Here is a 12,339-nt window from a genome sequence, read left to right as displayed (position 1 = left end):
TACAGGACGTTGGTGTGTGTGTGCGTCTGGCAGATGATAATAATATGAAAATGAAATGTGTGGGGTGTAGTCAAACTGTACATGCCAAAAATCTGACTTTTTTTTTTTTCTCTGTGGAAAATCAGAAGGAAATGTTTACAAGGCCTTGAGGCTGCTTCTGAACTTCTTTTAATGTCATGAGGACTTATTAAAAAGAGGAAAATTACCACCATTTCAGTTTGAACTGTAATACGCTCACATGTACAGTATCTGTCTTGACAGGTCAACACATCCATCATTCATTCCTATTTATTTATCTTCAATTTATAGTACTTTGTACTAGAAGTGTATCATAATAGTCCACTACACTGTCAGAAATAGGGGTACAAGCATCAACATTTGTCTCTCAAGCAGAGATTATGAATCTCATAACACATAAAGACGTTTGATTTGGACAACTGTCTCCCATTCCACCATTCAACAACAATAACTACCAGCTGTAATTCACTAATGGTACCATTATGCTATATTGTGTTATAACCAACCAACAGCAAAGTCCCTGCCCCAACACACTGCCCATCCATCCGTTCGTCCGTCCGCTCGTCCGTCCGTCCATCCATCTATTTTCTTCAGCTTAGCTGGGTCCAGGTCGCGGGGGCAGCAGACTCAGTAGGGAAGTCCAGGCTTCCCGGTCTCTGGCCACCTTTTCTAGCTCCACCGGAAGGACACAAAGGCGTTCCCAGGCCAGCTGTGAGACATAATCCTTTCAGTGTGTCCTGTGTGGCCTGCCCCGGGGCCTCCTCCCGGCTGGGCATTCCAGGAACACCTCACCAAAGATGCGTCCAGGAAGCAAAGGAGATGCTCGAGTCACCCCCACTGACACTGAGCTCTTCCTGAATGACCAAGCTCTTCATGGCAGGGTGAGTCCAGCCATCCTACTGAGGAAACTCATTTCAACCACTCGTATCCACGATCTGACACAGGGGTGAGGGTAGGAACGTAGATCAACCGGTAAATCAAGAGCTTTGTCTTCTGGTTCTCATCACCACGATGATCCGGTACAACGACCGCATTGCTGCAGATTCGATTCTGCCCCTGTCGATCTCACGCTTGAGCCTTCCCACACTCATGAACAAGACCCCGGGATACACCTCCACATAGGAGCAAGACCCCCCAAGAAGGGATTCCCCCTCCAATTCAAATAGCCACAATCCTAGCAAGTATTATGGGGTAAATTAATCTTAAAGGAAAACTGCCCTTTTTTTTAAATTTTGCCCATCATCCACAAACCTTATGTGAGACATGAACACGTCTTTCTCTTTTCTGTGCTTTCTAAAGATATGGGAACAGATAAAAATACATTACTGCACGTAATGGGACACCTATGCCGCCGACAAAGCCCGCTATTAAAACACCTCCAAAAACCTCGAACAAGGTTTTATGGTTTTATATACATGCTTTAACCATGTAGTAACAGGTACATTCATGAACATGTCATACCTTCCGTCTTTTGGTCCTTTTTAAGCATCACCAGAATTTCCTTATTGGGCGCATTGATTTCACATAGCAACATGGAAACGAATGCCTATACCTAGAATTAACTTTTCCAAACTCAAAAACAAATAACACAGCAGCGGCGGCGGCAGCTCCATTATGTAGCGTTACCTTTTGGCAGTGCCGAGTCATTGTGAGCACGGTGCTGACACGCTGTGGGCGAGTGTGTGGTGAAGCTGGTCGCTAGCTAGCTAGTAGCTCGCCGGTGTGGTATGGAAAGGTGTCAATATGCCAGTAATGTAGTTTGATCGGCGTAACATAATAATAATAATGTCGCTGTAGCTTGGTTTATATGCGTGTCACATTATATGTAAATTGAGCACTTTTTGGAGTTTTTTTCAGAAGGCTTTGTAGCAAGTGTTTCCCCATTGCGTGCATTCTTAGCTGTGTCATTTTAGCTCTTTTTATATCTTCAGAACGCACAGAAAAGACAAAGACGTGTGTTTATGTCTCACATAAGGATTGTGGATGATGGGCAAAATTCCAGTAAAACTGCAGTTTTCCTTTTAAGGAAAGTTGAGGCAAAGTTAAGGCAAAAAAAAATCCAGGCTTTCAAGGTATAAAAACCAAGTGTCAAAGATACAAAGGCAGTCACTTTGAGAGTATCACAGTGACAAGCCACTTCACCTCTTTATATGCTGCACGTATTTCTTTACATTTTCGGAGTCATAGACCTCATATCGCTATGACTAGTGTAACCCTCGCTTTCTGACAGAGACCAAACGAACAGCACAGCAGGCAAGGTGTGGGAGGTAAAATCCACAGTTGCTAGTGTCAGCTGTGAAATGTGTCAAAGACCGAAAGACCCCTTTACATAGGCAGTACAAAAACTAGTTTTTTACACAACTCATACTACTGAATGGGGTTATTTATCAATTTTATTTCCCATGATAATAAGCAAATACTCATTAAGCCCACATTATTTAATTTAGTTTTTCCATTAATACACCCTGTGTTTCAAATATTTCTATCAATATCCAAGATTTTAATGATGTTCACTTTCAGCACACAGTGAAACCTTAGTTAGCGTCATTAGTTCGTTCCAGAAAGCCGGACTCTAACTGAAAGAGATGCTAACCGAATCAATTTTTCCCATAACAAATAACGTAAACCCAATTAATCTGTTCCCGAAAGCCAAAAATGTTAACACAAAACAAATGTTTGTAGTTTTACAACTACAGACAAAATAATAATGAATGAAAGGGATAAATGAACATTTAAGGTCACTTTCACCTTCACTGAAGACGTTCACCGCGTTCCTGTTTTGCCAAATGTTTCTTCTTGGATTCAATAGTGTTTCTCACCTCAGTAACCAAAAATGGAGCCAAGAAAAGTTGCAAGTGCCAGCATTATGATAAAGAGGGTGAGAAACTCTATTAAATTTAAGAAATAATTAAAACAGGAACGTGGTGTTGAAGAGTCTTCATTAAATGTAAAAGTCCTGTAATTTCCGGCGTATAATCCGCTACTTTTTTCTTAAACTTTGAACCCTGCGGCTTATACAGCGGTGCGGCTAATTTATAATGTTGTGACATCTCATTTACTTCGGAACTACTACTAATTGTTAAATACTGTGTCGCTCGCGATTCAGTGAGGAAACGATAACTCTTTCTTTGGCTGGTGCCAATCACGAGCTATCTGTGCCCTCACAACGAGCCTGTCAACCCACTGTAAATCACAGGAGGTCATTAAAACAATATCATATAATAACAGTCTGACTCATCTTACAAAGAACACAAAAGTCATCACACTTAACACTCAAAAGGTACACCTGAGAATTATACAAACATGTGCCAATAGACAATGAAAAAATAAGATTTTCCCATAATGCATTGCATCTGAGCAACGCATTCATTGATGCCTGTCGGAGCACTGCGATGACGTCAGCCTCCCTCTGGGCTCCTCTGGTGTACAGAGGCAGCATTGCAGTGCCATCCATCCATACATTTTCTATGCCGCTTTTTTTCATTTTAAACTCATATTGGTACATGTTTGTATATTTATTAGGTACACCTTTTTGAGTGTTAAGTTGCTGTGTGATGAGTTTAGTGTTCTCTGGAAGATGACACCGAGAGTCAGACCGTTATATTGAATAATGACCTCCTGCAATTTCCAATGTTTTGACAAGCTCGTGAGTTTTTTTTATAGCTCATGAATGGCTCCTATCAAATAAAGAGCTGCCTGGTCCTCACGGACTTGTGCATGCCATTTAAATGACGTGAAATTTGCTGCTTATAGCCCGGTGCGGCCTACAAATCTGTTTTTTCCTCTACATTTTGTGCAAATTATACACTTGTGGGGCTAATACACCGGAATTCACAGTAATCTAAAATATGAATTTATACCTTTTCATTCATCATATGTTTCTGTGAATTTAGAATTGTTTTATGCATGTAAAAGTATTATTGTAAAACTATAAAAACACGTTTTGTGATGACATTATTGATGGGTGACATAGCTGACTTCCGGTTCTGGTTGCTGTTTTATTAGAAAGCTAGGGATGCTAACAGAATGTTTTGTGATTAAAAAAAAATTTTGGTGTAAACTTTCAATGTTAATCAAAAAACACACTAACCGGGGCGGACGCTAACCAATGTTCCACCATTTGCTAGGGTCATCCACTACACACACACACACACACACAGCTTGATCGTAAACAACACATTAATCATAACTTGGCTGTCATAAATCTGGATCTAGTTGTTGCAGTCTCATAATTAGTTAAACCATAGCAATCTCTGTTTACCTTGTCCACACGACATCAGGAAGCTAACATTTCTAAGTAATCATTCTCGAATACTACTGGATATTTAATATACTTGTCTACCAGAAAAAATCCTTACACGTGTCCTGGTAAATTCCTATTAGAACCAATACATTTGAACACATAACATTGTCCCTACTGCTGGATAAATGAAAATGAGTCACACACACGCACACACACTCACATTTTTCAACCAAAGTAATGCAACATGCAAATTTTCATATCAGATTTTCAGTCTTTGCATGCTTATTGAATTCTATTGAATTATTGAATTCTATAGGAAGATGTCATACATGCAACATATGCTCGGGATTATGTCCTCTGAAGAACAATAGCCCCTCCCTAATCCATTTAGAGCTGATAAAAATGACTCGGTCAAAGAAAAAATTGCTTTCAGGCTCAGTGAGAAAGCCTAATGGAAACAGATAGTATTTAGTTTAGTAAACACAGGGGGGTAAATGCATTTAGGAAGTCAAGCAAAAACAAAGCAATATAACTTAATGTCCTTTGAGAAATGATCTATATGCTTTTATGTGCTTTTTTTTCATACTCTGTGTGTGTGTGTGTGGTTGTTTGTGCCTTACCCACGGTGAGCTGACCAGTCAGTTGTCCCTCGCCATTCCGAGCATTGATAGTCACATTTCTATCAGACTGCATGATTAATGGACTGTCCTGCAAAGAGACGGGGGGGGGGGGGTGTTTTAGAACAAATGGTGTAACTGTCTTACCATAAACGTCTGCAACCAAATAAGATGACAAAAGAAAAGAAAAGATAAAAACAGGTAAGAAAAACTGAGAGACAGAGACAGAGGTATTGTTTTTAGCATCATTTGTTGGTGGTGTAGTTCCTTGCTTAACTAGTTAGGGTTATGCAAAAACTACACACATGATTATCACACACCTTTTGTGGTAGGGTGGAAGAACCTATTTCCTGAGGATAACAAAAAGTGTGGCTAGAGAAAGTTGCTTTCCCATTTGACGTGGACGAAATAGAACAAATAGTCCAATAGGCCAGTCTTGTCGGCCCACTCAGTTTGTGGGGTAGTGGGTCTCTGGGCCATGTTGTATCTCTGGAGGTCAATCGTGTGTGAGTGACTTGAAGAAAAGCTCTGACACTTGGTCACAAGTTCTTTGGCTCAACCTATTAGAATTGTATGTAACTCTTTAGAAGCTTCAAATAGTTCCAATTGATTTGTTCATTATTAGTCTACACACAGTACTCCATAATGATGGAGCTGAACAGGATATAAGACATTTTTCACGAGTCAGTCACAGGGCACATACAGTGGAACCTCAGTTTCCGGCATTAATCTGTTCCAGAAGGTCAGACAAAAAACCAAAACGTACAAAAACCTAATTTTCCCCATAAGAAAGAATGCAAATCCAATGAATACGTTCCAGACACCCACACATATTAACACAAGACACATTGTACAAAGAATAATTACAATTTTACATGCAGGAAAACAAAGCAATGTACCTATAAATGTACCTATAAATGATGAATGAACAACCCTGCAACCATCATTCTGTGTGCACCACATGAACAAATGTAGTTAAAACCCTGTTTATAACCTTCTAAATATGGGTTTTTACATTATTAGAGCCCTCTAGACATGAAATAACACCAATATAGTCGCTTTTACACTTGTATTACAAAATATAGTCATAAATAGCCATAAGACATAAATAAGTGTTCTGAACATCGGGGATTCAGAGTTCTTGCTCGTAGGTGTGAACAGTAGCCCATGTTATTATTTTGACCGTGATTATTATTGTCCCTGTTATCAAATAATTCAGACTTACAATAAAAGCCTGTTGTTATGGTATATTTATGGTATATTTCACCAAACATTAACGTAACATTGCTGACACCTAGTGACCAGTAGCGAATACTACATATCGCAATTACAATGCGTCTTCTTAATGCCTCCCTTATAAGTTCATTTAGTCGTTTTTAGGTTAAATCAAGTAAAAAATAAGTTAAATTTGCTGGAATATGTATATTCTTTTTAATAATAGGCCGTATTCAACCATCAAACAGCATGATATAAAGCTGAAAGTTACAGTTTTTAGCAGCAAAAGTTTTATTACAAAGACCTAAAGAAAGAGAGTACTTTACATTTCAAATTTAAAAAAACAAATCAAAACAATGAAAACGCGTTTACAGTACTGTAGTTTACAGTAATATTTAGTGTGTGATGATTAAAGACAAAACAAGGTATTTTATCTTTGAGTTAAGTGTCTAATGTAGGAAACCATGTATCATGTTCTGCAACAACTGTGTTGAAGATTTGCAAGCAAAGTGCAAACCAGAAAATGTGTTTCGCATATTGTCACATTGGGCTTCATTCACGAAACGTTCTTACGCACAAATGTGTTCTTAAAGCCTTCTTACGAAGATTTTTGGCATTCACGAAACGTGTTCTTAACTCACAGTTCTTAGATCTAAGAACAAATTCTACGAACGCTCAGGAGGACTCTTACGCACAAGCAAAGCTTGCACTTCCAATGCGCAATCGCCCTCATGATGGATTTTGCAACCTGATCCCAAAAAATGTAGTGCAAATAAAATATCCCAACAATTATTTATCATCACAACAACTAAAATATACTCCATCGATAAATATATATTCAAATCCCAATTCATCAAAAAAAAAATACCTGGCTGGACGTGCGCTGCGCAGAGAGAGAATTTATAGGGACCATGTAGATTTATTTGATGAAAGCCACGAATATTTGATGTCCCGCTTCAGGCTTCCCTCTCTGTTCTTGCAGGTGTGCAGGATCATCAGAATATCATCGCAATGAAACGTGGTGTGCCTATTGTGCACGTAGCACCCCCAGATAAAGACATGCGCCCCCAGCCACGTCTTGAGCCAGAGCACGAGGCTGCTGTATTAATTAGGCAGCGTCTAATCAAATGTAACCACAGAAACAATAAATTGTCACACACAAACTATGTATTTTTTTTTTTTTTTTATCATGATTGTGTAAATATTTTCTAGAGTTTCCGAAATGGTTTGGTTTCTGATTGATGGCCCGCCTCCCGTTTCCTCCAGATCCCTCCGGTGCAGTCTAATCTTTTTTTTTTACTCTGATTTTAAGTCAAACCACTTCTTTTTAACCTCTGCCGTGGCGCGTTTCTCCGTGGAAACGGCATTTATGTTTCCTGCAATGGTGCTCCATGCCGACTCTTTTTGGATGGCCTGATGACCGGTGGATACACGTGAAAATAAGGTGGTCTTGTGTTCGCTCACTCCTTGTAAAAGCACCTCTATTTCAGCAGAATTGAAGTTTTTCTTTCATTTGTTGTCCAGCTGCTTCTCAGTCTTGCCCTTGCGCGTTGCCATCTCCGCCTCCAGCTGCCTGATGCGCACGGCACATTTTTTACCTTATAAAGGAAATAATAGGTGGTGACCTATGCAAATTAGGCCTCACATGCACGTGCATCGCAGTTGGCATTCATCAACCTAAGATCACCGGTGCGAACGATTATCCCTACTTAAGAACGTGTCGTGAATGTGGCGCAGTTTCCAACCCGCGCCTTCTTAAGTACACTTCTTAAGAAGACTTTTAAGAAGATGTTCGTGAATGAGGCCCATTGTGCTTTAGCGATTATTACAATAAGTTTTGGTTTTGAAGCTTTTGTCATAGCATTCGCTTTTTGGGTATAAGCATTGGCAAAACCTGTAAATGGGTAAAAAGGACAATATGACCTTGCTCCACTTGTTAAGACCTGATTGAGGCGCTTCAGTTTAAATTCAAGAGGTGTGTTCATGTCTGCCATCTCTCCTCCCCCTTTGCATTTGTATCCGTGCGTAACATCTTCCTACACACACTCTGGAGCAAATGTTCTTGTCTCACTTGTATTTTTTTTCCTCATTTTATCTCTGCTTTCACATCATTTCCATCCCTCTTTCTCTTTCTCTCACTCATTCTCCCTCTTTATGCTTTGAAATGGCTTTTTTTTTGTTTTGGCAGCATTAATTGAATCGCTCACATGTGACCCAGTTTCTCTCTAGGTTTCCCCAAATGAATGCCTTGTTGCATTCCAAATGAGAGTTGTGTTAAAATTGTAGAGTTGTTGGTCTACAAAAATGGAAACATTCCTCCCGATCCACTAATTATTCCTTTTTACCAGCTTATATACCTTTTCTTTCTCTCTCTCTTGCTTTCTTCTTTACTATTTGTACATGCTTTACTTTGGAATGTGCAGCACATGAGGCAGTTTAGGGACCAGACAGACACACACATGCAGACAAAGAAAGAGACACCTGGCACATGCTAACAAACAACCATGCAAGCTTACACACAATATAATTACACATACAGAATAATCATAGATGTGCACGCTCTCTCCCTCTCACAACGGTCATTGCAACCAAACATTCAGGTAGACAACAAAATGGTTTAATGTGCCTTGTGGTTCTCGTGCTTCTCAAAGCATGCACACTGGATTAATTATTTTCAACAGGGCGTGTGATAGGCTTCACTATATTATCTTTCCACTCTGTTTAAAGTGTACGGCTGCTTTGTGCGGCTTGACAGATGTAATGTTCTCCACATCATTCCAGCTCAATGGGCAGTGTGTATGAGCGGCCCTGATCCCATTCACTTAGTGTACTGCTCAGTCATCTAGAAGTGCGGCTGTATATTGAAAATCTTATTTCATTAAGCACCCATATGCAAATGAATGGAAATTAGAACTGTAAATAATGCATATTAAGCAGAAGCTAATTCATGTTTACAAAACAGCTGGTTGACGTCAAACATTGTGAAGTGTTGAAAGATAACTTCACCAGAATTGGCTTCAACTGCTTTCTTATTGGGAAGTGATGTACCTGCAATTCATGCTTATTGCCATGTGGAACATCATCAATTTGTTCCTTATTAATTAGAGACACGTGTGTGACTATTCATCACTGCAAATTAGTGAAGGGATGGCTGCTCCCCATGCCTGTATTGGTAGCACCATCAACCTGTCGCTTTATTATTACATTTATTCTGATCTACTGCTTAACCTGTCCGGAGTACCAGGTGAACTACAGCCTGAACTGGTCACCAGTCAATCACACTCACATTCACACGTGCAGACAATTTAGAGATGAATTATGACTGCAAACCGCTTTGGTCCAGGTGGTTCTTAATAATGTTTTTTCCATCATGAGTCATCCTTACACGACTCACATTTGCCACAAAAAATAAGAAGGCACTCAATTTGGCTCTGGCTGCACATATGACTGAATAAAGTGTTCCGCTTTTTTATCGCGGGGGATCGGTTCCCAAAATAGCCCGCAAAAAGTGAAATCCATGAAGTAGCCAGCTTTGTTTACAATTATCGTATATATGTTTTAAGGCTGTAAAACCCCTCACAATACACTTTACACACTTTTCTCAGACAGGCAATAACATTTTCTCACATTTTAAACACTCTGAAAGTTCAAATTTTGTTTGAATTTTAATGATCAATCTACTAGATTGGACACAATAAGTTAAGTGACCATGTCACTGCTCTGACCATGCTTCGTCCTGGCGCCATTCGGCTGTAGCGTTTTTGTATCCTTGTTAAAACATATTGCTCCTGCTCATCCTACTCCTTTAACCAAAGATTCATTTAGTTGGTTTAGCTTCTTCTTCTATTGTTTATTAGCATACAGCTCATGCAGTTTGCTAGTGACGGGGCGAAGGAGGTTGATTGACAATAGTCTACAGCCAATTAGGATGCAGAACACAATGTGAGGGTTCTCCATTAGCCAATACAGCCTGTTGTGGCTCTATATTTAGCCGGCTATTGTCTGCTGTAGGTTCCTAATTGCTCGTACAGGCACGTAAACCCACAGACTCGATGGAGCTGCACACGTCTCCAACATGAGTACACAACACCCTCTACTGGTAGCAGTAGTAAATACAATAACAGACATGCAACAGAGCGCCGATAGATCGCTGTAATACACCACAAGGACGCAGAACTCAATGCGTGTTCATATGCTGTTAAAAAAAAAAAAAAAACACTTACAAAAAAATTAATTGCACTTAAAAAACCCTGCAAAACAGCGAATCCGTCAAAGGTGAACCGTGATGTAGCGAGGGAACACTATTTTGATGTACCCTAAGGACATTTTCTTTTGGGACTATGTACAGAATTCTTGGAATCATGATGATTAAATGATTTTTGCTTAAGTATTGACTGATAAATTAAGGAAATTTCCAAAAACCTTTTGTACCATTATTCAGAATCAGGCTTTCATCATACGTACACAATGAATTGGACACCTGCCAGCATAATTGCTCTGTAACAACAGTGAATGCACGGGGTGCATAGACTAATACATATTTACTCTTGGAAAACCAGTTGCTGAAGGTCAGTGGACAGTGAGCCTCTCAATATATATTTCTTGTATGAGGAGCTCAGTCTTGTCTATGCTAATTTCTGATGTTTGTTTACGTTGTTGCTGCCCAATATTGTGACTTCCATTTCTGTACCAGTATGGAGCTACTTACCTGCATTCTAGGCATTTGTGCAATATTGTTTGTGTGTAGGGTTAGAGTTAGAAAAAATGGATAAAGCACTAACATCATCCATTTTGTACTACTTATCCTGTTGGAGGTGGAGACAAATTGCTTCATGTGATTGCGCCCTAACAGACCTTGTTAAGATGCCATAAAAATATCAGATACGACAAGCAAACATTCCAAGAGTCTCTGTACTTAAATGTGTCTTCTTAACGCAAAGAAAGCAACATTATTGATCGTTGAAATATTATTTTAAAAAGTCACATCCATACAATAAATCAATCTTACCTTTTCTTGTCATTGACAGCAGCACATAAACACACTTCTAATCCGACTGTCAACACCACACATCTCAGGCACATTTACCTCAGATTCACCATGAATACAGATGAGACGAGCTTCGATAAGCCCTGACACAATCCAACAATATGTTCACACACACAATCCTTTTGAATAAGAGCACTGATTAAACAACACAATGCAACCAAACCAGCCTACGGCATTTCTTCGTAAACCATATCGCACAATGTGATAAGAGCAAGCCTCTGTTTTATTATTTTTTGTAATATGATAACTTAAGACTAACATATCCTCTGGCAGACACACAAATATGTATATATGTATGCATGTATGTGTATGTATGTATGTATGTATGTGTGTGTGTATATATATATATATATATATATATATATATATATATATATATATATATATATAAAACAAAGTCAAACAGTACCTGCAAGACTGGCTGAATAGAGGTTGGATTACACCATCGTGGTCCCTTTATGTGTTGCCATTGTCCACAAGAAAGATGGCAGTTTACGGCTCTGTTGCGACTGCAAGAAGCTCAGCTGCAATTCAGTGCCAGACCGGCATTCTGTACGAATGATTCAGGATATGAAGGATATTTTGGGCGGAAGCTCATGGTTTTTGTCTACCACCAAGGTATCCCTGATGAAAAAGCCCCCACTGACAGCATTCATACGCCTTGGGGACTCTACAAGTGGGTACGCAGCCGCCTTAGCCTGAGCTCTGCACTTGCCGAGTTTCATAGGAGCATGGAGCACTGCTTGCCTCCCCTCCCTAGATTGACAATCTGGACCGTAACAGCAGTTTTGATGAGCATGTCAGGTTAGTTCACCAATGTTACAAAATGCATGATGTTAAGTTGTCCCACATGGAGTCGGAGTGTGGGCGTGCTTTACTGTGATGCATCGCAGGTTGCCTTACAAGTGTGCGTATGGATCCCACACTCGCTTCGGAATGAGTACTATCTTCACTCCAGGAAGCTATAGTTTTTGGGCCGTTTCTGAACGTTTCCAGGGATAAATAATTTTGATGCGGATGGACTGTCCTGAATGTCACTGGATATGGAGGAAAACATGAGGAGATGGAGGCAAGTCAAGAAGAAATCAGTGCATCCATGAATAGTGTGACGATTGAAATTCAGCATCCATGTTGAGGCGTCAGAGTGATCCACATTGATTCTCTGGAACTGAAGAAAGACTCAGGGACTGGATTCTACC

At 39.7% G+C, this 12,339-nt stretch overlaps 1 protein-coding gene across 3 annotated transcripts in view; it reads right to left on the bottom strand.

Moving 5' to 3' along the window:
* Positions 1–12,339, bottom strand: part of LOC129182587 (zeta-sarcoglycan) — a 372,011-nt gene that overhangs the window by 63,931 nt on the left and 295,741 nt on the right. For all 3 annotated transcript variants that reach the window (XM_054778927.1, XM_054778926.1, XM_054778928.1), the window contains one exon: positions 4,882–4,969. In XM_054778927.1, the coding sequence (XP_054634902.1) occupies positions 4,882–4,969 (88 nt within the window). The remainder of the gene's footprint in view (positions 1–4,881; positions 4,970–12,339) is intronic.

This window comes from Dunckerocampus dactyliophorus, chromosome 6, assembly GCF_027744805.1.
Source record: "Dunckerocampus dactyliophorus isolate RoL2022-P2 chromosome 6, RoL_Ddac_1.1, whole genome shotgun sequence".
Lineage (NCBI taxonomy): Eukaryota > Metazoa > Chordata > Actinopteri > Syngnathiformes > Syngnathidae > Dunckerocampus > Dunckerocampus dactyliophorus.
The sequence above is the reverse complement of the archived record's forward strand: the minus strand, read 5'-3'. Positions and strand labels throughout refer to the sequence as shown.